The sequence below is a fragment of the Musa acuminata genome, chromosome BXJ2-8 (assembly GCF_036884655.1).
Source record: "Musa acuminata AAA Group cultivar baxijiao chromosome BXJ2-8, Cavendish_Baxijiao_AAA, whole genome shotgun sequence".
Lineage (NCBI taxonomy): Eukaryota > Viridiplantae > Streptophyta > Magnoliopsida > Zingiberales > Musaceae > Musa > Musa acuminata.
This window is the reverse complement of record NC_088345.1, coordinates 30,418,174-30,442,194: the sequence shown is the minus strand read 5'-3', so window position 1 is coordinate 30,442,194 and position 24,021 is coordinate 30,418,174. Positions and strand designations below refer to the sequence as shown.

The 24,021-nt window shown below is 34.8% G+C and overlaps 1 protein-coding gene across 4 annotated transcripts in view; it reads right to left on the bottom strand.

Annotated features, from left to right (window-relative positions):
* Positions 1–24,021, bottom strand: part of LOC135619356 (protein FORGETTER 1-like) — a 90,787-nt gene that overhangs the window by 8,705 nt on the left and 58,061 nt on the right. For all 4 annotated transcript variants that reach the window (XM_065121281.1, XM_065121282.1, XM_065121283.1 and 1 more), the window contains exons 21-27: positions 19,903–19,998; positions 19,683–19,770; positions 19,467–19,587; positions 14,231–14,342; positions 14,022–14,145; positions 13,867–13,944; positions 13,659–13,777 (exon numbers count right to left, since the gene is read on the bottom strand). In XM_065121281.1, the coding sequence (XP_064977353.1) occupies positions 13,659–13,777; positions 13,867–13,944; positions 14,022–14,145; positions 14,231–14,342; positions 19,467–19,587; positions 19,683–19,770; positions 19,903–19,998 (738 nt within the window). The remainder of the gene's footprint in view (positions 1–13,658; positions 13,778–13,866; positions 13,945–14,021; positions 14,146–14,230; positions 14,343–19,466; positions 19,588–19,682; positions 19,771–19,902; positions 19,999–24,021) is intronic.

Below are 24,021 nucleotides of genomic sequence, written 5' to 3'. Positions count from 1 at the left end.
TTTTAAAAAAGGTATACAGTTTCGAATGGTACGCCCAGTACGGGCGGTACATACCGGTCCGACGGCATACTGGTACGCGGACTGCTCGCTACCGAGCGGAACGTTTAAAAGCGCCCTATATCGAACAATACGGGATAATATCGGGCAGTAATGGTCCAAATTTCAACCGTTACCGCTCGACACGGCTCAATAACGGTTGATTTTGACCGTTCATGCTCGGTAATAGTGCTACATTCTCATACTCTCTTAAACTATCTCAAACTCTTTTTTTCTCATATTTATGCTCACCTAAACTCTACAAAACAACGATTTGTGAATTGAATCGAGACTAATTTAGAAAGATTAAGAAGAAGAACTTTCTAATCAAGAGATATGTATTCTCTTTCTTTAATTAAAGAGTAATTAAGATATTTAATATTATGATTAGTGTGTTTAATATTAATTAATTCGAAATTAGATACTTAATAGGTCAAATACTCAAATATTTATATTTCATGCATATTAAATATTAAAAAATATTTATGATAGTAAAATAAGTTTAATTAGGTTTTATTAAAGTTATTGAATGCTGCGATTAGTTATTTTAATAATGATTTAATCAAAATTTATTCAATTTTATATCAATTCAATGTGTTTAATACCTATTAGGGTGTTTGCCATGTTTATAGTGTTGAAAAAGAAATAATTAGTGAAAAATTAACTTTGTTAATAATATAATTAGTGTATCTAATGATGATTTCATCGTAATTTAAACTATATTGGATCAAAATTATATATTTAATGTTTTTTTTGTGTTTGACATATATATGATAGTAAAATAGGTTTAATTAGGTTTTATTAAAGTTATTTAATATTGCGATTAGTCATCCTAATGATGATTTAATTAAAATTGGATCGATTTTATGTCAATTTAGTGTCTTTAATACCTATTAGGGTGTTTGATATTTTTATAGTGTTGAAAGAGAAGTATAAGTAATTAACTATGTTAATCAGATGATTAGTATATCTAATGATGATTTTATCATAATTTGAACCATATTGGATCAAACTTATGTATTTAATGCTTCTTTTATGTATGTAACATATTTATGATGATAAAATATGATTAGTTATGTTTTAATAAAATTATTTAATGCTGCGATTAGTGATATTTGATCGATATTTGGTCAATTCAATATGTTTATACTTTATAGTTTATTTGATTTAAATTTGGTAGGATTATGGCACCAAAAGAACAACCATATAATGATGCATGGGTTCATGCTCGAAAGATAGATGGGAACCATCATCATTAGCAATGTATTTATTATGACTACATTAGCAAGGGTGGAGGAATAACTCAAGTGAAAATGCATTTGGCTGGCGGGTATTCTGATATTGCAAAATGCAAGAAGGTTCCAACGGAGATTCGTAAATTATTTCAAAGCAAGCTACAACAAGCAAAGAAAGATACATTAAAAAAGAAGGTAAGAGTTGAAGAAGAATATTATAGGGCTACACAAGAACCAATTTATGATCAGTATGAGGGTTACGATGATCAAGTCGACCCGGATCTCACAGTTGGGATTTGTGCATCATTGGAGCATCAGTATACGATCGATGAAGCAATGAGGCATCGACGACCTGACTCACAATTGGAGCATGGCAATAGTCGTGGAATCCAGAGGTCGGCCAACATGAAGCAGCCAACTACTCCTCAGTTAGGCCGAACTAGTAGCATGAGGTATAGTGGACTCCGTGGTTTTATGAGAGGTCTTGGTAAAAGGTCCGCACCAGATATTATTGATATTAATCCGCAAGCCTATCCCCCACAAACGACAAAACATACACAAAAGAAAAAAAGAGGGATATTAGGAAAGCATTCTCAAAATGGTTCAACTTCCACAAGATTCCAACCAACATAGCCCAAGGTCCATATTATCATAGCATGGTCTCTTTTATTCAAAAGTCTGGCACGGGGATCCAACCTCCAACGCCGAGGGAGATTTACAGCGTGTACTTAGAGGAGGAGGTAGCAAAACTGAAGGATTGGATCAAATCCTTCAAGAGGCAATGGGACGAATATGGGTGACACCAGTGATTTCAATAGGCGCTCGGGTGAGGCGAGGCCCGAACGCCTCGCTTCATGTCCAAGCGCCTCGCTTCAAAGAGGCGCCGCTTGGGCGCTCGCCAGAGCGCCGGGCGCTTAGGGCAAGCGCTTGGGATAAACCAAGTGACCGAACTAGATTTTTAGGTCTGGTTGGTCTTCGGTGCTTTAGTTGGTTCAATCGAACCAACTAAATCACCGATATCAGGCTCCCACTCGCGATTTCCCCGACTTCCCCAACCCTAACACTCACGATTTTGCTGCCAAGATTTCTTTTCCGTTGTAGCTACTCTCTGCTGCCGCTGCCGCTGCCACTGTCGCTGCTCGCCGCTACTATCGCTACTCGCCGCTACCACGATCGATGCTCGCCGACTGCTCGCCGCTACCACAATCGATGCTCGTCGATTGCTCGCCGCTGTTGTTGTCGCTCGTCACTGCTATCGTCGCTTGCCTCTCCTGCCGCTCTCGTTGTCGTTCACCGCTCCCGCTGCCGCTCGCAACTCCTGCTCCCACTCCCATTGTCGCTCGTCGCTCCCGCTGTCGCCGTCGCTCCAGCTACGGTTGTCGCCTGCTACTGCTATCGTTGCCTCAGTAGCCTTGGTCTTCTCATACTCTTCTCACTATACTGCTAATTGTATACTAATAATAGTATTTTTATTTATTAGATTAATAATATATTAATTTAATTTTAATACTATTAAATTTTATTTATTTAATAGTATATTTTTTATTTAAAAAATAAAAAATATACTATTATGATTTATTTATTTCTTATGATTTTGTACCCAATTTTCTTAATTTAATAGCATATTTTTATTTAAATAATTATATTTATAAATTATATTATATATTTTAATATTTTAGCGCCTCGTTTCGCTCGGGCGAGCGCCTAGCGCCTCGGGCGTTTTTGAACTTTGGCGCCTAGCGCTTTTTAAATCACTAGGTGACACTAATGTGTGACAATTGGACAGGACCAACAAGAATGAGTATCATGAACTTTCTTATTTATTGTAACAGAAGAGTGGTGTTTCATAAGTCTGTTAATACTTCTGAAAAGATCCAAGATGCAAACTACATTTAGAGTTTGATGGACACTATAGTAAAGGAGGTCGGACCACAGTATGTTGTCCAAATAATAACCGACAATCGAGCGAATTTCAAGAAGGCCGGTTTACAATTGATGGAGAAAGGAAAAACTTTGTTTTGTTCTCCATATGCAGCTCATTGTATATATTTAACGCTGAAGGATATTGGTGAGCTGGATGCGGTCAAGAATTGTGTAGCTCGAGCACAATCAATTACAAAGTTTATATATAATCATCATTAGGTCCATGCTTTAATGCAAAAGTATGTAAACGGTGAGATACTCCGACTTAGAATTATTCTGTTTGCTACCAATTTTGTTGCATTAAAGTCGTTACAGCAAAAAAGGCATAGCTTGAAGGCAATGGTCACCTCACAAGAGTGGTCTGATTCTAGATATTCGAGATTGAGCAATGGAAAGAAGATAGAAAAATCCATTCTTTCCTCTAGATTTTGGGAGACTACGGCAGAAATCATAAAAGGTATGGAACCACTTTATATTGTCCTCCGTAAGGTTGATATAGACAAGCGTCCACAGATGTCGTATCTTAAATATATGTTGATTTCAGCAAGAGAGGAGGTCAGGAAAGCATTCAAAGATAATTTTCAGGTCGACCAATACATACGGATCATTGATCGTCAGACCAAAGTTCATATGGATCAAGATATCCATAATGCAGGTAAATTTATATTCATAAAAATTTAATTTATTATTTTTTAGATAAAAAAAATTATACTAACAAAATTATGTCTTGCAACGTATTATCTAAACCGGACAATTCAATATCGATATGCTCTCGGAACGCAAAATGATTTACTAACGACATTATAAAATGTTATATATCGGCTCTTGCCAAACACTACTGATGCAACCGATGCTCCTATGGAGGATCGATTATTTTGAGAAACAGTTGGTTCATATTCTCCGACGTTGTAGCTGTATCGTATCGTTACACTATGGATCTTAGTGAGGAAAAGTTACACATATTAATTATCAATTATATTTAATGTTAATTATTTGTTATGCTAATAAAATCTTATTTATATCTTTTTGCAGTCGAGTGGTGGCTACAATTTGGAGGGGATGCACCACATTTAAGCAAGGTTGTCGTTCGTGTACTTTCACAGACAACATCTAGTGGTTACGAACGTAATTGATCAACAATTGCATTGATTTACACGAAGATCAGCAACAAACTCTCCTATAGACGGTTAGAGAAACTAGTATATGTTCATTATAACATGCTGGATAAGGAGCCAAAGGAACCAGATATTGATCCCATTAACCACCAATTCTATAACGAAGATTCAGAGCCGATGTTAGATTGGGTTGAAGTAGTAGAGAACCAAGAGGATCCTCTACTTGATGAGGTGGGAGATCCTCAGCGTCCTTCACGTTTTATCATCGAGGCAATAGAAGAAGAAAAAGCACAACCCCAACAGGTGGAAAATCTCCCTCGATCACAACGTGGCAGGAGTCAAACAAAATCGAGTCAAATTGCTCGAGGAACTACAGACACCCAATGATCACAGTCGTCCGTCCAGCTGTCACGGCCTTAGCTAGAATTGCCTAAGGCGTGAGGCACCCTTGCGGCAAAGACACGAACTTAGCTAGCGTTGCCTAAGTCGCGCTTCGCCCTTACGATTTGCGTCCGCAAAGATCAAACCACTTGCAACCTCTCGCAGGTCCCAAAGGACCTGTAAAAAGAGAAAGTTGATTAGTTCGAAGAACGAGCAACGGACAAGTCCTGACATCTCGCGAAAAGGGGAAGCTTTACAAGCAATTCAGCGAGCACCTTGCGTGCACAAGAGAAAAGAGGGAGAGGGGGAAAACAAGGACTTTAGAAGGTTAAACGAACAGCTGCAAGTTCACAAACAACTGCTCACCGGGTGTCAGGCGTGACAACAAGTTCCCGTCAAGGTAACGTGCGAACTTACGAAAGAGTGTTCAACACCCGACACTATACCGAAGCCCCATCCAGCCCTATGCCACTTGGGTGGTTCCAGGGTGCTGAGATGGTTGACGTTTCGCGTGCAGCAGCGGGCTACAGAAATCAGCCCGTGGCACGCGAAAATGGAGCTGTTTTGGGGCTGTTTTGCTCGGTTCGATGAGCGGTCGCACTATAGCGTTGCAACTTGTTCGAACTTACATTTTTACAAGCAAAAGGACTTAAAACCAAGCCAAAACATGCTGCCAAGCAGTTGTACATGTAGATTAGAGCGACGAACGGTCCGTTGAACAAAGTTGTTATGGGTGCGCAACGACCGTTTGTGACACAACGTGCAAAGGCAAAGGGGAAGGCAGTAGCATCAGTTACATCATTGGAAAGAATCGAGTTGGACGACAAGAAACCTTCACAATCACATTCAACAACTCACTCGATCTAGAGACATGACAACAACACGCACAACAGTGCCTCGACGGATGATGGCGGTGATGTCAGGCAGTCGTTGGTCTCGTCTACACAACTTAAGGGTCGTGCATGGATTGAGGAGCAATATTTTACACATGCCACCCAAGATTCAGATCATGGAATTCGACAAGGTACTGGTCAACTTTATGCGCAGAAGAGGAAGAAGGAGAGGAAGAGAAAGGCAGTGGATGAATTTGAGCAGATGCGACAAAGCCTACATGATGTAGACACAGAAAGAAGCTTATCGTATTCACAACCATCGTATTATGAAGAATCATACGAGCAATAATAGCATGGTGATAGTTGGTCATCCTTCTCTAAGCAACAGTATGATACAGAGCAGCAAATCAGTAGCAAAAGTAGAAGCTCTGACATTCACCAATATATGCCTCAAGAGCTGCCTCGGACAAATGTGATTTATGACGATCAACCTACGATCTGCACCACATTGATGCATGGCATACGGTGTATCAATACACTATATCATGAGATCAATTTCATGATTGGGTCCAACAAACATATCATATTGATATGCAGATGTATAGGATCGAGGACCCCGATCCACCACCCGTGGAGGCCTATCGTTCGTTTTGATGGTAGAATCAACAATCAAGTATATCTACATATGTGATTATTTAATTCATTTTAATTTTAGAGTTTATATTATAACAAAATAATCTAATAATTCAAATGATTTTTCTGTAGATATTTCAATATTTACATAAAGATAATCCATAATGGACTGAAATACAAACCTTGCACAAGATATTCTTCAAAGCCCGAAAAAGATATGTGATGCTATTCTTACCTAATTTACATTGATTTTGCTAAAATTATACTATTATTATATTTATTTCTAACTTAAAATCCCTATCCTAATTTTTTTTTTATTTTTAGGTATTTTCGAAGGGTTTTACACCTAAATTAGGTGTAACACTCGATACACCCTAGCGTACCGCTTAGTACAAGGTACCGTATCGTACCGAGCCAATCTCGAAACATCAGTACGATACTATATTTCGATCCTTGGTTTTAAGTCTCTTATAATGTTTCTTATAACAGTATATTTGTTCTATTCTTAGGACCCACCCGATCTATAGGACCCACCATACAAAATACAAGTAAATTTAACTTTAATTGAATGAAGTTTTAGTCAATTAGAAGGGTTCTTATAAACAACATAACTGCCTTATTTTTAGGTTTATATTTTTTTTGAAATATACTTCAACAACCTCCCTATCACTAACAACCAATTGCAAAAGTCAAGGAAACTTAAGTTTAATCTAGTCAAGTTTAGACCAGTTACAAGGCATGGTCGAAACAAGGTATTGTCATATTATTAGTTTATTTTTCTCGCAAATAAATTTAAAGAACCTCCTTATGTAACTGGGAGGTAGGCAATGCTAGATGGCAGCGGTGAATGGCAGCAATAGGGTCATAGGCAGTTCGGGAGAGGGAGAGATTCTGTGGGGACCACATATGAAGAAGTGGGCTCGTGAATATAGAAGACTTTTGATCTTTTTCTTCTTTTAATGGATCAGATCGACCTGCCTGAAATGGGGTTGGATCTAGCCTTTTTCATACCGATATAGGCAAAATGGAGAGCCATAATCGAGTATATTTTAATGTAATTTAGTAAAGTTTAAGTCAATTATAAAGTTCTCTGAAAATAGTGTAACAATCCTATAGTTTGGTTTTTCATTTGACAATATACCCAAAAAAATATTCTTATTAGTATGACCCATCCTACAAATATTGGGTAAATTTAACTTTTAAGTCGATTACAAATCATACCAGCTGAGGCGAAATGGACAACCATGACTAAGTATGTTTAGTCATGTTTAAGTCAATTATAAAGTTCCCTAAAAAATAGTATAACAGTTCTGTACTTTGGTTTTTTGTTTGACAATATACACAAAAAAGATCCTAATTAGTAGACCCACCCTACAAAAATTGGGTATATTTAAGTTTAAGTCAATTACAAGGTTCCCTAGAAAGAGAATAACTGCTCTATTCTTGGGTTATCGTTTTAGAAAATATACCCAAGAACTTACTTATCACTAGCATTCCACCCAGAAAATCTGAATTAACTTTAAACTTAATCCAGTGAAGTTTCAGTCAATTATAAGAGTTTTCATAATAAGTGTAACTGTCATATTCTTGGGATATATTTTTTTGAGAATGTACCTTAACATCCCTAACAATATGAAGCCACTTCATGAAAATTAAAAAAAAAAAAGTTTAAGTGGAGGGTTGCGTTAAGTCACTAACAATTAACGTAAAACTATGTCATATCTCATGAGCATGGATCTTATTTGATTTTAGTATAGAGCTCAGTCGTCACTCGAAACTGACGCAAGGCACCTTCACCACATACCCGAATTGCAAACGGTGGGCTAAGAGGTGGCCCAGAAGCAGCCCATCACATCGGCACCGATATGTGGTGCCAAGTAGGCAAGGGTTCTCTCATTGTTTTGGACCAATGAGAATAAAAAAATTAATCCACGAACAAAGGATTAAGTTAGCAACTGAGAATATAGGAACACTTACAAGGAAGGGATTACAATTGGTAGACACTATGATCAGAAGAAAAATAAATATCATTTGCTTACAAGAGACTAAATGGGTAGGAGAAAAATCTAGAGAGACTGATAGCACTTGATTTAAAATTTGATATACTGAAAAAATTAAACATATAAATGGTTTAAGAATTATGGATCGTAAGAACAATATTATCGATGTAAAAAGATTTAGAGATAGAATTATAATTCTTAAATTTATGAAAGGACAAAATGTTTTGAATGTCATTAGTGCTTATGCCCCTCAAGTTGGATTAGATGATCAAACCAAAAGAGAATTTTGGGAAAGCTTTAGATGGTATCATTCAAGAAATGCTTATAACTAAAAAACCAATAATTAGAAGAGATTTGAATAGTCAAGTAGGGAAAACATATGGTGAATATAAAGGGGTTGCATGGGGGCTTTGGTTATAGAGAGAGAAATAAAGGTGGTGGTATGATTTTGGATTTTGCAACTTCGTATAATCTTATAATTATAAATACTCACTTTAAGAAGAGAAATGGACATTTGATTACTTAGAAGAGTGGTCACAATTATAGTCAAATAAACTTTTTTTCTCACTAGAAAGTTAGATAAAGTTATTTGTAAAAATTATAAAGTTACACCTGGCAAAAATTTGATGAATCAACATCAATTGATGGTATTAGATATTTACTATAGAAAATGGAAGAAGAAAAATATTATAGAAAATTTTACTAGGACAAGATGGTGGAATTTTAAAGATAATAAACCTTTTTTCTCACTAGTAAGATATATAAAGTTATTTATAAAAATTATAAAGTTATACGTGGCAAAAGTTGGCAAAAGTTATACCTGGTGAAATTTTAAAGATGATAATGTAAACACTTTCAAGAATAAGATGGAAACGGAGACGATTTAGAACTTAGATAAGGATAATATTAATATTATTTGGCCTACGATAGCTAATAAGATTAGAAACTTAACAAAAGAGATTCTTAATGAAACTAAAGGTAGAGGTGTAACCTTAAGAGACGGTGGTGGTGCGAGAAAATTTAAAAAGTAATTTTTACTAAAAGATCATGTTTCAAATATTGACAAAATTGTAAAAATGAGAAAAATTTTAAAAGATATAAAGAATCTAAAAAAGAGGCTAAAAAGTAATTAGTATGGCAAGATATAAAGCTTATGATATTTTTTATAATAAATTAGGTACTAAAGATGGTGAAAAAGATATATATCAAATTGCTAAACCTAAGGAATGAAAGTGCAAGGATTATTAAAGACGAAAATCAAAGAATACTTGTTAATGATCACGAGATCAAAAAAAGTTGAAAAAATTATTTTTATAAATTATTTAATGAATATTTCACACAAGAACTACTTTTAACAATAAATAATAGTGGTAGATTTAATAATCATAGATTTGTTCACAAAATTAAGCTAATGAAGTCAAAAGATGAAAATAGCTAAGAGTGAAGGGCTTGATGATATCCCTATTTAGGTCTGAAAAAGTTTAGGGGACAAGGGAATAGCTTGGTTAACTAGTTTATTTTATAAAATTATAAAATTCAGAAGGATGCCTAATGAATGAAGAAAGAATTTTTTAGTGTCAATTTACAAAAATCATGGTTACATACAAAATTGTTCATATTATAGAGGAATTAAAATAATGAGTCATACTATGAAATTTTGAGAAAGAGTTATCGAAAGTAAGATAAGGCTTGAAACAAATATCTCTGAAAATTAATTTGGTTTTATGGATAGAAGATCAACCATAGAAGTTATTTATTTATTAAGATAATTAATGAAAAAGTATAGGGACAAAAAGAAAGATTTGCATATGATTTTTATTAACTTAGAGAAAGCCTATGATAGGGTTCCAAGAGATTTATTATGGTGGGTTTTAAAAAAGAAAGGTGTATCCAATAATTATATTGATGTTATTAAAGATATGTAATGATAATGTAGCTACTAGTATCAGAACTATAGAAAATGTGTCGAGTGAGTTTCCTATTAGCATAGGATTATATCAAGGATCCGCATTAAGTCTCTACTATTTCACATTGATAATGGATGAACTTATTAGTCACTTACATGATAAACCTCCCTAGTGTAAATTATTTACTGATAATATTGTCTTAGTTGACGAGAGCCTAAGTAGTATTAATTATAAAATTAAACTATAAAGGAAAGTCTTGAAAACTAAATGTTTCATATTAAGCAGGACCAAAACTGAAAATATAAAATGTAATTTTAGTTATTCTAGAAATAGACGAGAATATAGTTAATTTGGATGGACAAGAAATTCTTTTAAATAAAAACTTTAGATATCTTAGATCATTATTCAATAAGATGGAGTAATCGATGAAGATTTAATTCATAGAGTAAAAACAGAATGGTTAAAATGATGAAGAACGTCAGGAGTCTTGTGTGCTTATTAGATACTTTTAAGATTAAAAGAAAAATTTTATAACATAACTGTGAGACCAACAATACTTTATAGATGCTGGGTAGTGAAGAAACAATATATACAAAAAGTTTGTGTTGCCAAGATGAGAATATTGAGAAAGATATATGAAGTTACTAGAAAAGATAGGAAAAAAAACTCTTTTAATCATGAATAAGCAAGTATCACTTTGATAACGAATAGATAAGATGAGAAAAAATCGTTTCAAATAGTATAGGTACGTGCTTAGGAGACCTCCAGATGCGGTAGTTAGAAGAGGTAAAATGATTAATATTAATAATACGAAGAGAGGTAGAGGAAAATCTAAAAAATTTTAATAAAAACTATAAATAAGTATAGTTACCAAGTTTCTTGTGTAAATGCCCTATTCTTAGGCTATTTTTCCCAAAAATATACCCAAAGAACCTACATATCACTAGGATTCACCCTAAAATAATTGAGTACATACAAGTTTAAGTCGGTTATAAATTTTTCTAAAAATAGTGTCATAGCTTATTCTTGGTGTTTTTATCAGAAAATATACCTAAAGAACTTCATTATTAATAGAATCTGACCTACAAAAATTGAATAAATTTAAGTTTAAATTAATCAAGCAAGTTAAAAGGATTCATGGAAATAGTATGACTGCCCTGTTCTCGAGTCTTTTTTGTCTGAAAATATACTCAAAAACTTCACCAGATGGTGAATTTTGTTTATGTCCTGCAGGAAGTGTCTTTGTGATAAAAATATTTATTGGGTATATTTCAAACAATAAAACTAAGAATAAAGCAGCTATACATTTACAGAGAGCTTTAAAACTGATTTGAACTTAACTAAATTAAGTTTAAACTTACTCTTTTTTTTTCACGATGGAACCTATTGATCAGGGAGATTTTGTGGGTACATTTTTGTAAAAACTAACATAAGAACAGGACAATTACACAGTTTTCAAGAAATCATGTAACTAGCCTAGGTTTTGCTAAATTAAACTTAAAGTCATTAATTTTTTGCAAGATGTCTCTTAGTTACAAGTACATTCTTTGGATCTATTCTCGAAAAAAGTAACTCAATGATAAGAGGAGTTACACTATTTTTAGAAAACCTTCCAACTGGTCTAAACTTAACTAAATTAAACTAAAATTTATTCATTTTTTGCAGTGTGGGACTGTGGGTCTTAGTGATAAATACATCCTTTTTCGATCAAGAAAACCTGAGAATATGGCAGTTATATTGTTTACAAAAAGAACTTGAAGCTTGTCTAAACTTGATTATATTAAACATGAATCTACTAAATTTTTTTATAGAGTGACACCTAGTGATATGGAGATTCTTTGAATATGTTTTTGAATAAAAAAATCAAAGAATAAGGTAGTTATGCAATTTACAGGAAACCTCATAAAATCGAAAAACTGGCATGCCCCCTTTTGAGGATATTTTGGTCATCTGGGGGAAAAGAGACACTGTGTGAGAATAATTAAAAAAACAGGGCACAATTTGAAATAAACTAAAACACTAGGGGCTTTTCTGGATATTCGCCCATGTTATATTGAGCCTATGTTTTTACATATCATTTATTTAAAACATCTTTATTCAGTCCAAACTTGAGAAGCTATAAAATTTAGATCATTTGGTACTTAATTACAACTAGTGAAACTGAGAAAGAAAAAACTGTTATATGGTAGTTAGAAACCAAATCACCCATATGAAGGCCTTACATTCCCCAAGAAACTAACACCTACTTCAATTAGGTCAAGGACTAGTTGATTTTGGAAAGCTTACATTGTAAGTTTCTTCTCAGAAACACAAACCTAGGTTTACATGATAAAGGATCTTTAAATTTATTCAATATAATAAAGGATCTTCAAATTGACTAAAGTGGTTTGAGGAAGAGAAATACAAGTTTAATCTACCTGCCAAGGTTTTAAATATAAGTTTGATACTGAATTCAATAAACTATTGAATTAGTGCAATACTAACATATTAAGTAGCATAAGCATTTGTGATTCTTGCTGACACTATATCTAGTCATAATAATAAGGTGGTATATATCGAGCATTATCAAGTTATATGGGCCATTACCAATGGTTGGTCAGACCAGTAACTAGTGGTCCACATGAATCAATCTGACTGGTATTTTGAACCATGCCACTTGGCACCTATAAAACTAGAGCAGGCTTCAATATCACAAGTAGAACCAATCTTGGTTAAAGCTTCACATAGTTAAAATGAGAAACATAAGTTTTTTATGCAAAGAGAAATATATTACTTGTAAACAGGTTAGTGATAACCCTTATGAGGTTAGTGGACCTCTTTTTTCACAGTGCCTTATGATAGATTTCACTTTCAAAATAAGAGGAAGACAACACTCAAATATCTTTTTTATTTTGTCTTCTTTTCTTATACATCATTTTATCCCCTCCCCACCCTCTTTTCTTACTAAAGATGGACCCATTCACATGCCACTTGGACAAGATAAATATGTAGTAATATCTAATGGAAGCACTCATTACTAACTGTTTAATGCCATTTTTACTCAAGAGAAGAGAAGAGAGAATGCTATAATATCCCAGATTTGCTGTTGTTAGCCAAACAACTTTTGGGTCTCAACACTAGCCATGGATGGTGGCTTGAGATGCACTTGAAAGGCATTACATGTTGTTTGATTATCTTGTCCCACCGTCTGATGGAGATGACATGTTGATATTGATGTCACTAGAGACTAGAGTCCTGGAACGTAGATAAATAACTGAAAAAAAATGAAATTATAGTGATATGATACAACCACTTAGCATCGAGGTGTCAGAACCCAAATCTGCCATGGCTCATAAACCCATCCAAAATGAGCCCATGCTATTGTCTTCACACAGTAACAGTAGGAATCTTAACCAGTGGAATTCCCAAAGCTATAAACTTCCAGAAAATCATTACATCACAAAATGAAAATTTCCTATGACCTTAATGCTCTTCAAGTACTTTCCTCAACTAGCTACTACATGCCTAAAGTGAACCACGGAATACAACATGTATCTTTAAGAAAACGAGAAATCAAATATATGAGAGAAATTATGACAATCAGAAGATAACATACCACTCAAGCGCCAATATGAAGTGTCTTCTACCCATCCATTCCCTTCTAGATTCATAGAATCCATCATTAACATAAGCAACTCCATCCATCTGCCTTTCGTCCAGTAGAGTTTTTGCAGACTGGATGAAGACAAACTCTTATTAGAAAAATCAAATAGCCACTGTTACATATCCTGAGATAATATCATTGTTGAATGTGATAAACTTACCTCCCAAGTAATTCCACGGTCAACTGTGAATGTAAACAATACCGTAGCAGCACCAGAAAGACTATCAACATGAACTATCTGTAAAGAATGCTATAAATAATAAATGCAATAGTCCTGAGGATCACTGAAAAATGTAATTCCAAATAAACAAATACCTTTGGTGATCCTTGCAGTTCAATAACATTAGCTTTAATATCAACAATTCCTGAATCAAACTGCCCTTCATTTCGAGCATTATGAACAACAAGATCCAGGAAGCTGATAAAAAACTCAAACAGCCTGCAAGACAGATTAGAATATTCGCTACTTGAAATGAAAGTTGAGTAACAATATATTATATTCAATAATATAAGGAAAAACAGGCCTGTTTTGAATATCAGGTGGCAAGCCCAAAAGACGATTTAAGAATCGTCCAACATCATGCATATCTGAATCCACTATACGTCCAGAAACTTTTCCACCATCCTTTCCGTTGCCTATATAAAGAAAATTTGGAATAAACTTGCAAATGGCATTTTTATGACAAAAATTAGCCCACTCTAAGTTTCTTGTGAATTTAATGAGGAAACTTAAACCAGTTCTATTGCAATCACAATCTTAAACAAGGTGATTCTCTATAATTTATAACAGAACACGTTTGAATTTTTGGGAAGTTTCAGGCATTCAAGGTTGAGCTTCATCTGTGCTGAGACATGATGGAAAGATCAAAATTTGAGTATCAATCCAACCTTTTGTGTATTGTTTGCTGTGCCAGCCGGCAAAGAACTCATGTTGGTAGATCATCAGCACAGGGCACACCAACACTATTATTGCAACTTCTATGGCACACCAATGCTATCATTGCAACTTACATTATTAACAATATACTCCATAAGTGCATGCGCCTTAATCCAATCAGTTGCTTATGAAGCAACATCTGCCATGATCTTCCCTTAAATTAACAAGGTTTTCTTAAGAAATAGAGACACATTGTCGCCTCAAAACCGTCTTCAATTTCTAGTCGATTTGGGGTGCTAATGCCACTGTCAAAGCAACACCATTTATCATGGAACAATATCATGAGTGGCACAAATCATGCCAACATTTTGCATTTTCTATCTGTATACATATTCAAAAGGGTAATGCACTAGAATCATTGGATTTGTAAGCACCTTTCCTATCATTATTCAACATATTTACTATCAAGTATTTAAACACCAGTCCATATTAAGTACCAATCAGTTGGCAGATAGTATAATAATATAATACAGTTACCGTGGTAAACTGCTAAGTGCTAACAAATAGATATAGTCAGTACCCAGTACTCAGTAAACAGCCTACTGGTACAGCATTAAACATTGTATACAGTTGACACAAGTATCCATCCATATGTTAAGTATACAAGAACATAGATATATCATCTAAATATCATTATTATTCAAACAAAATTAAGAAATAGATCCTGGTATTACATGTAAGTACACAGCCATACTGGGAGTTGGTGACCATGTGAACCATGAGTCGAGGAGTAAGGAACCTCTCTGTTCTTCAAGTTCCATGTCTATCAATCACTCACTCCATGCTTCTTGCAAATGGGGCTACAGTGGGTGAAGCAATGCAACAACCAGGGACAATCAACAACTTCTAGAGTCGGTAGCATTGGAGACAGTAACTAGGTCCTTTTTTTCTCCTTTTCACCCTCCTTCTGAATTTGTGCTCTTCTTCCTCTTTTGGCAACAAATTGATTAGAACTGGCCAGAGGATTTCCATTGTAATGCCATGAGATTTAGTAAAATAAAATCGACCAACGAAGTAGGATTTTCATCAGCATTTTTCCCTATTAAAAGGTGGAAATCAAAGCAAGGTCAACCTGCACTTTCTTCAGGCACTTCCTCTTTACACATCTTCAAGCTTCTCATTCACACTCCAAATTTACTTCTACTGGTTAATCAACTTTACATATTTTGGGAAAATATTATTGATGCCTCTATAGCCTGTCATGACTTCATAAAAGAACTCATAAAATTGCAAATGCCATAAATACCAACACAATTATCCTGAACACCCATCCAGCTGATGTAACCTTTTATCCATGTCAGAATTAAAATGACCTCTAGAAGTAGCAATATAATTTATTATAAAAATCATCCTTATTTAACTTGAATGAGGCTCACCAATCAATGTGACAAACTAGGTTGACTTACTATAGGCAAAGGCCTATTTTTTTCCTTCAAAAAGTGAGGATCATGATCCATCTAAAGCCCAACAAAAAGTAGCTCATCATCACGACTTGTAACAAGGTATAGTGAGAAAATAGTAAAGCAGAACGGGCATAGAACATTTATTTAAAACATTGATAGGTTCCAGGACCTCTGTTGATGAACAACAACAGCATAGACATAATAGAAAGAATTAACACATTTAAGGGCATTCACAGTATTTGCAACTTTTAAGAGATATACATGCAATATTTCATATATTTCAGAAGGCATATGCAAAATTGCTCACATCTTAGAAATGTGAAAATAAAATTCTAGTATATAAGCATTCAACAGTTCCTAAGAAAAAAAACAGGTTGTGTATTGCAATAAAAAGAGTCTAATGGAGTACATAATCATATTTAAAGCTATGATGGATCAATCTGGATTGGATAGGTTTGGTTCAATCTGATCCCAATCTTAGAAAATCCAGTAATCTAAGTAGACAAAAAGCAAATCCACATCCAACCCTATTGAGGTCTGAAGTTCCAATCTCAATTAAATCTAGTTGCTTCTAACATTTTTGAATATAAATATACTCTGTGTAATCTCAAAATAAATTATATAAAACCTGAGTAGAGAAAGTATATTACAAATATAATTGGATCAGGTCATAAACAAATCAGACCGACTTTAGTCTATGTGCAATCTATCTGTCAATTAGATAGTCAAATTAGATTCACTTGTGAGACATACTTTGCAAGATGGGCATGAAAATCAACCAGAGATGATACCACTGGCATCTACAAGATTTAGTCAGATTCGATTAACAGAATCATGATCACATGACAAAAATTCAAAAACTAAGAGTTATAAGAATAAAAATAATAGAACATATAAAATAAAATTCATGGCAACAAAATATTATATTTTAATTGCTTGCTTTACATTTATATTTAATTATTTATTGATGTATTTCTTTTAAAAAAGTGATAAAAAATATAAAAATATAAGAATTACATAAAAATGATAAATAAAAATTAATGGAGATCAATCCATAAAAAATAATTATTGCAAATTTATTGAAAAATAAATAATAACCAAATCACAAAAAGATGCTATTATGACAAATAACTGTTGTATATTTCATAGAAAAGACCTAAAACTTATCCACATCAACACACCCATGGGATTTACAATTAATTTGGAATCCCATGACATCTGCCTTCTTTATGATAGTATCACTAGCCTTAGGCCCTACATTTTAATGGTATAACTGCAAGAGGAACCCAAATCTTAAAGATCTCACATTTGATGGAAGCTAGAAAAAGGAAGGCCTCATCCATCCTAGGTGACTTTGGTGCTTCATATAAGAGAAAAAGCAAGGTATGTAATTTCGAATAATATCGTCCGGTATGAGCAGTACGTACCGGTCCGTCAGCTTACCGGTACACGGATTGCCCCTTACCGGACGGAACATATATATATATATATATATATTATAAAAGGCGACATCGCGTCGCCTTTTTCGACGAAGTCACCGAGGCGATGCGATGTTGCCTTTTATAATAATATTTATATATAAATATTTATAATCTTATTTATATATATATAAACGACGTGACATCGCCTTTTATAAATATATTTTATATATAAATATATATATATATATATATATAAACGACGCGATGTCACCTTATATATATATATATATATATATATATATATATATAAACAAGGTGACGTCGTGTTGCCTCGACGATGTCACGCCACGTGGGAGAAGGAAAAAGCGATGTCTACGAGGCGATGCGACGTCGCCTTTTATAAAAAATATACATATAAATATATATTTATTAATTTATATATATATATATATATATATATATATATATATAAACGAGGCGACATCGCCTCATGGGAGAAGAGAGAGCATATATATATATAAATATATATATATATACTGAACGGAATACCGCTCTGTATACAGTTTCGTACCGTACCAAGCGAACGTCGAAACTCCGGTACGGTACGAAATTACATACCTTGAGAAAAAGAGATGATAAATTTTAACCTTTGAAGGAATCTAAAGTTATTGTTCAAAGATAAAAGTGGGCACAGGCATCAAGAGTAATTTGACTAGTAACTGTTATATCAAAAAAAAAACTATTACAATTGTTAGGCCACCAATAATCTATGAATGTGAGTGTTGGGTGATTAACAAACAATATACTAAAAAAGAAGTTTGTCAATGTGATGTGCGAATGTTAAGACTTTATGTGTGACATCATTAGCAAAGATTAAAAAAAAAAATTATTCTTGGACAATTAAATATAGCTTTAATAGAGAATAAAATAAGAGAGAATAGTTTAAGACGGTATGAATATATACTAACGAGGCCTATAGATGCAGTAGTTAGAAGAGACTAGATAATTAGTCGTAATGGTACGAGAAAGAGACCTAAGAAGACTCCACTAATAACCATAAATAAAAAGTAAAATGATCTTAGTATAATCAAGGATATTGCTTTTTTATAAAGCTCAATATAATCAGTGGTTCCCTAATCAAACAAGGTTCGAACCAGAAAAGATTGGATTCTCATTCTCAAGAAACATTAAAGTCATCCAGACTGCAAATAAATCAGTAGTAGATCAACCAATCTCAAGTAATTTCCATCAATGTGAGCAACTGTAGGAAGAAAGGAAAGAAAGAACTCTAGCAAACTGGTGCCACTTGATTCTCAAAGGGAGATGAATCATAAAAGGTGGAGGATTTTCTTTTTCAGGGTTGGAATCTCAACTATTCTCGACCAGTGTAAACAGTAGAGAAGGAACAGAATGAAACAAGGAAAGAGGTAGAAAGTCTTGTTTGAAAGTACTCCAGCATGTTGTTAGCAATTCCTGTCACAAGGGACGACGAGTCGCATGTGGTAGAGCTTTTTATTTCATGTAGCAATGCTTTTGCAGATGTTAGAAGCGTGTCTGCTTCTTATCATCTCTCAAAAGACAATAGGGAAACTGCTAGAGGCATTTTTTTCTAATCTACCAGTTATTTTTCCATCCTTCCCAAGTGTAGGAATGTCAGCAATAAATATAAACTTGAAATAGTAAAAACATGTATTGTTGCTAGTGGTTAGATAAAACATGCTTAAGCATTCTATTCTAAGGCACAGGTTTGAAGTTTTTGTTGGGAAGCAGTAAAACATGTGCTTTCCTTTCAATTGCTTTTTTTATGTTTAATCTTTCAATTGTAGTTACCTTTTGCCTTTTTTTCTTTTCATTGTCATAGAGTGATTTTTAAATTTTCTTTGGTCATAATACTTATTTTTCATATTTCAATTACTATCAAGACCCATGCACAATTTAAGGTCAGGTAGTACGTGCCTTGGGATGAAGAATGTCTGCAACAAACATAAGCTGTACTTACAGATTATCGTATCCCTGACAATTCCAACTGACACAAGAGCAGCTTTAGCAATGGTGATAAATTCTTGAATCGTTGTTGGGTTTTCAGATGAACAGCCAGGAGGTACCACAGGCAAAGGATCCTGATATGCTCATGAGATGTCAGGCTGCTAGGTACAAGCTTAGAAGAACACATAATGTAAATAAATATGCGCCATGGAATGCTTAAACAAACAACCTGTTCCATTATTCCCCTATACATCATCATAAGGGCCCTCTTTCCGTAATTGCTGTCATAGTTGAAAGCACTCAATGATGGGCCAGCCCTGTGCATTAAGCATCAAAATGAACATGCAACAAGCACATAAAAGTGTTAACCTCTAAAATTAATTCCATCATGATTGCGTAGATTTGAGTATTTGGTCAAGCACAAAAAGATCAATATAAAGTCGGATCACCTGCGATCTCCTTGTGTTAGAGCTCCAAGAGACTCCAACCTCTTTGCAACAATTGACGCAAAACGCTTTTCACCACCAAGGGTGGTAAAAAGAAGCCTAAAAATGTCACAAGAAAAAATGAATCTTGTATAGAATCATTTCTTTTCCAGATATGCTAAATGAAGTAAAATTTCATAACAAAACAACCATCAACAGAAAAGAGCCATCAGGTAGTTGTTTTGCCCATGTACCAATACCAAGTTGCAGAGATTTCACAATTTATAGTTCAATTAGGAGCATCAAAAATATGAAATATGAATTCACGTATTTCAATGAAACAAAAATGGGCATTGGTATACATGCATCAGGTCAAAACACTTTAGGATCATGTAGTGAATCATAAAGCCTGTAAAGAGCAGAAACATAATCCTCTGCACATTGAGATGCAGACTATGAGAGTCAATTGTGTTTAAGTGCAAGACCTTCATAGAGAAATTCTATACTTGTAGTCCCATCACATGGAAATAAAAAAGGGCATACCCAGTGCATGAGGCTCCCATCACATGGAAATCCAACTCAAAAGAATATGCTGGAAGAATGCCTACAAGCTAACATTGACAGAGTAAGATCATCAAGGTTAGCCAATATATAGATAGTCCAATGATTGTAAGCTCTGGCAAGCAAGGTTCGCAATACCGTACTGTACCGACGTTTCGATGTTCGCTCGGTACGGTACGAAACGATATACCGAGCGGTATACCGCTCGGTATATATATATATATATATATATATATAAAACTTGGCGACATCGCTTCAGTGACGTCGCCTCTCTCTTCTCGCAGGCGGGGCGACGTCGCTTCGACGACGTCACCTCGTTTATATATATATATAAATTAATATATATATATATATAAAAGATTATATATATTTATATTTATTTATTTATTTATTTAAAAGGCGACGTCGCCTTTTCCTTCCCCACGCGGGGCGACGTCGCCTCGTTTATTTAAATATATAAATATAAATATATATATATATAATCCGAAATAGTCGCCTCGGCGACGTCGCCAAACGTCACCTTTTTTAAAATATTTATATATAAATATAAATACATATATATATATATATTATTTTATTATTATTTTTTGTTCCGTCCGGTAGCGGGCGATCCGCGTACCGGTATGCCATCGGACCGATACGTACTGCCCGTACCGGACGGTATCATTCGGTATTGCCTACCTTGCTGGTAAGCATCAACTTTGCTACAATACTATGAACTATTCCTGATATATATTCTTTCCAGACCCTTTTCATATGCTTTACATCATGACCAATGGGTTATTGAGAGTTTGTATCAGTTTTTTATTAATTATTTTCTTCAGAACTAGGGGTACATCATACCAATTTTCGCAATACCACTCGGTACAGTTTGGTATGGGCGGTATTCACTGATCCGACAGATTACCGGTATACAAACCAAAGTAAACTGGGAATTATGTCTTACAAGTTTGGTACAACCTGGTATGGTACTAGTACGGCCCACTATAGGGAAGTACAGGCTCTGCACAATTTTTTTTATTTTTTCAGCCGTTTTTTAAATTTGGTGTACCAGTTTGGCACCAGTATCAGTACACAAAACTGCAGACCTTGCATCATAGAGACACAAATTTAAACATAACTAACATTTGTATTTGTAGACATATAATACATAAAAGAAAATGCACATGCAGCACTAGAGACAGATAAATCATGCAAAGTAGTTTAACCTTGAAAAAACTCTCCACTTGCTGTCAGAAAAAAAACAAGAGGCAATGGTCTAAAAGATAAATTGAAGTAACTTTGATCGAAAGAAAAAATAGCAAAATGCATTGGCAAAGAAATAATGAAGAACAGCACCGATGCTGATCCTAAAATTAGTAATGAGAATAAAAAATATATTAAAGAAATATTAAAGCTAAATTTTGGAAGCATAATCCTCAGATAATAAACTTCTAATTAACTTAATCACACATGAAACTATAGTTAGACAAAAGTATTATCTAAAGAGCTACAAGAAAATTAAGAAAAGAAAATACATGCAAAAAGATTATATTAAACTCAAGGTTTGCAATTCGGTCAAAACCAATGTACGGACCAATGGTCGATACGGTACATACCGAGGCACCGATGGTATGCTAGGGCGTACCAACGATACACCCAAAAAAAAATCGAAAATAGCTCTACAAATATCTGAAAAATAAAAAAAAATAAATTATGGTTTTTAAGATAGAAATAAATATAAATTTAGTATAATTTTAGCGAAAATAATCTAAATTAAGAAAGAATAGTGGTACATATCTTCTTTGGGTTTTGAGTAGCTTTGTGGTACATTCGAAACCATTCTTTCATTAATATTGAATTATCTACAAAAAACTGATTTGAACTATTAGATTTTTTTAAAAATAATTTAAATTTTAATATTCAAATAAATTAAGTAATTGATTGATGAATATACCTGGTTCTATCAACAAAAAAATAACAGGACACCACAGGCAGTGGATCGAGGTCCTCAATCCTTTGTATCTATATATCAATTTGATATGTTTGTCGAACCCAAACCTAAAATTGATCTCACTACATAGTATACTGATATATCGTATGTCATTAGACTGTTAATCACGTGTTCGAGGCAGCTTTGAGGCAAGTACGACTGTGGCATGTATTGTGCAAAGCATGGAGAATGTTAGAACTTCTCCTTACACCATTGATCTGTTGTTCTGTATCATAAGATAGATCACCGTACAAATCCTCAGAGAAGCATGACGAACGATGATCGTACGGTTGTTGGCCATAAGATTCTCTATGATACAATGGCTATGAAAATGATAAGCTTCACTTTGTGTCTACGTGATGTACACTCTACCGCATCTGCTCAAAATCATCCCCTGCCTTCCCCTTCCCCTTTCGTGTATAAACTTGACTAGTACCTCGTCGAGTTCCATGATCTGAATCTTGGGTGGCATGTGTAAAATACTGCTCCTCGGTCCATGCACCACTCTCAAATTGTGTAGACGGGACCATCAACTCCCCGACGTCATCACGATCATTGGTTGAGGCACTACTATCCATGTCGCTGCCAAGTCTTCGGATTGAGCGGGTTGTTGAATCCGATTGAGGTGTTTCGTCGCCTGACTTGATTCTTTCCAATGGTATGGTTGATGTTATTGCCTTCCCTTTTGCCTTTACCTTTGCATGTTGTGTCACGAACGATCGTTGCGCACCCGCAACATCTTCGTCGTTCGTCGGTTTTGTTTGCTTGTGCAGATGCTTGGCAACGTGTTTTGCCTCGGTTTTGTGTGTTTTTGCTGAAAAATTGTGAGCAGGAACAGATTGCAGTGCTGCAGAGCGACCACTCACCATGACGAGCAAAATTGCCACAAATTGGCTCCGTTTTTGCATGTCATGGCTTGTTTTCTACTAGCTGTAGTGCGGTGCAAAACATCACCCATCTCAACACCCTAGAAAACCCCACGTGGCACCTGGCAGGACAGACGTTTTGGGTAGCGTTGGGTGTTGATTGGATTTCACAAGTTCACCATTAAGTCTACGGGAGCTTGTCATCGCGCACGACACCCGGTGTACAAACATTGGCGAACTTGCGACTATTCGTTTTGCCTCCTAAAGTTCTTGTTTTCTCCTTCCTCACTTTTCTCTCTTGCATACAGAGTGTTTGCCGAATTGTTTGTAAAGCTGTCCTCTTCGCACGATGTCAGGACTTGTCTGTTGCTCGCTTTTGATATAATCAATTTGCCCTTTGACAAATCCTACGGGACCTGAGCAAGGTTGTAAATAGGCTAACCCTTTGCAGACGAATAACACAAAGGCACCTCATGAATTACTGCAATCCCAACTAAGTCAGTGACATTGGTGCAAGGGTACTTCACGACTTAGGCAACTTCAGTTGAGTTCACGACTTTAACATAAGGGTGCATCACAACTTACGCAATTCCAACTAAGTCCATGATATTGCCATAAGGATGCTTCACGACTTAAGCAATTCCAGCTAAGTTTGTGACATTGTGGTATCAGAGCGAGCAAGCAATTCAAGCAAATAGCGAAAAGTTTCACAATTTTGCCATAGCGAAGCATCATGGCGAATCG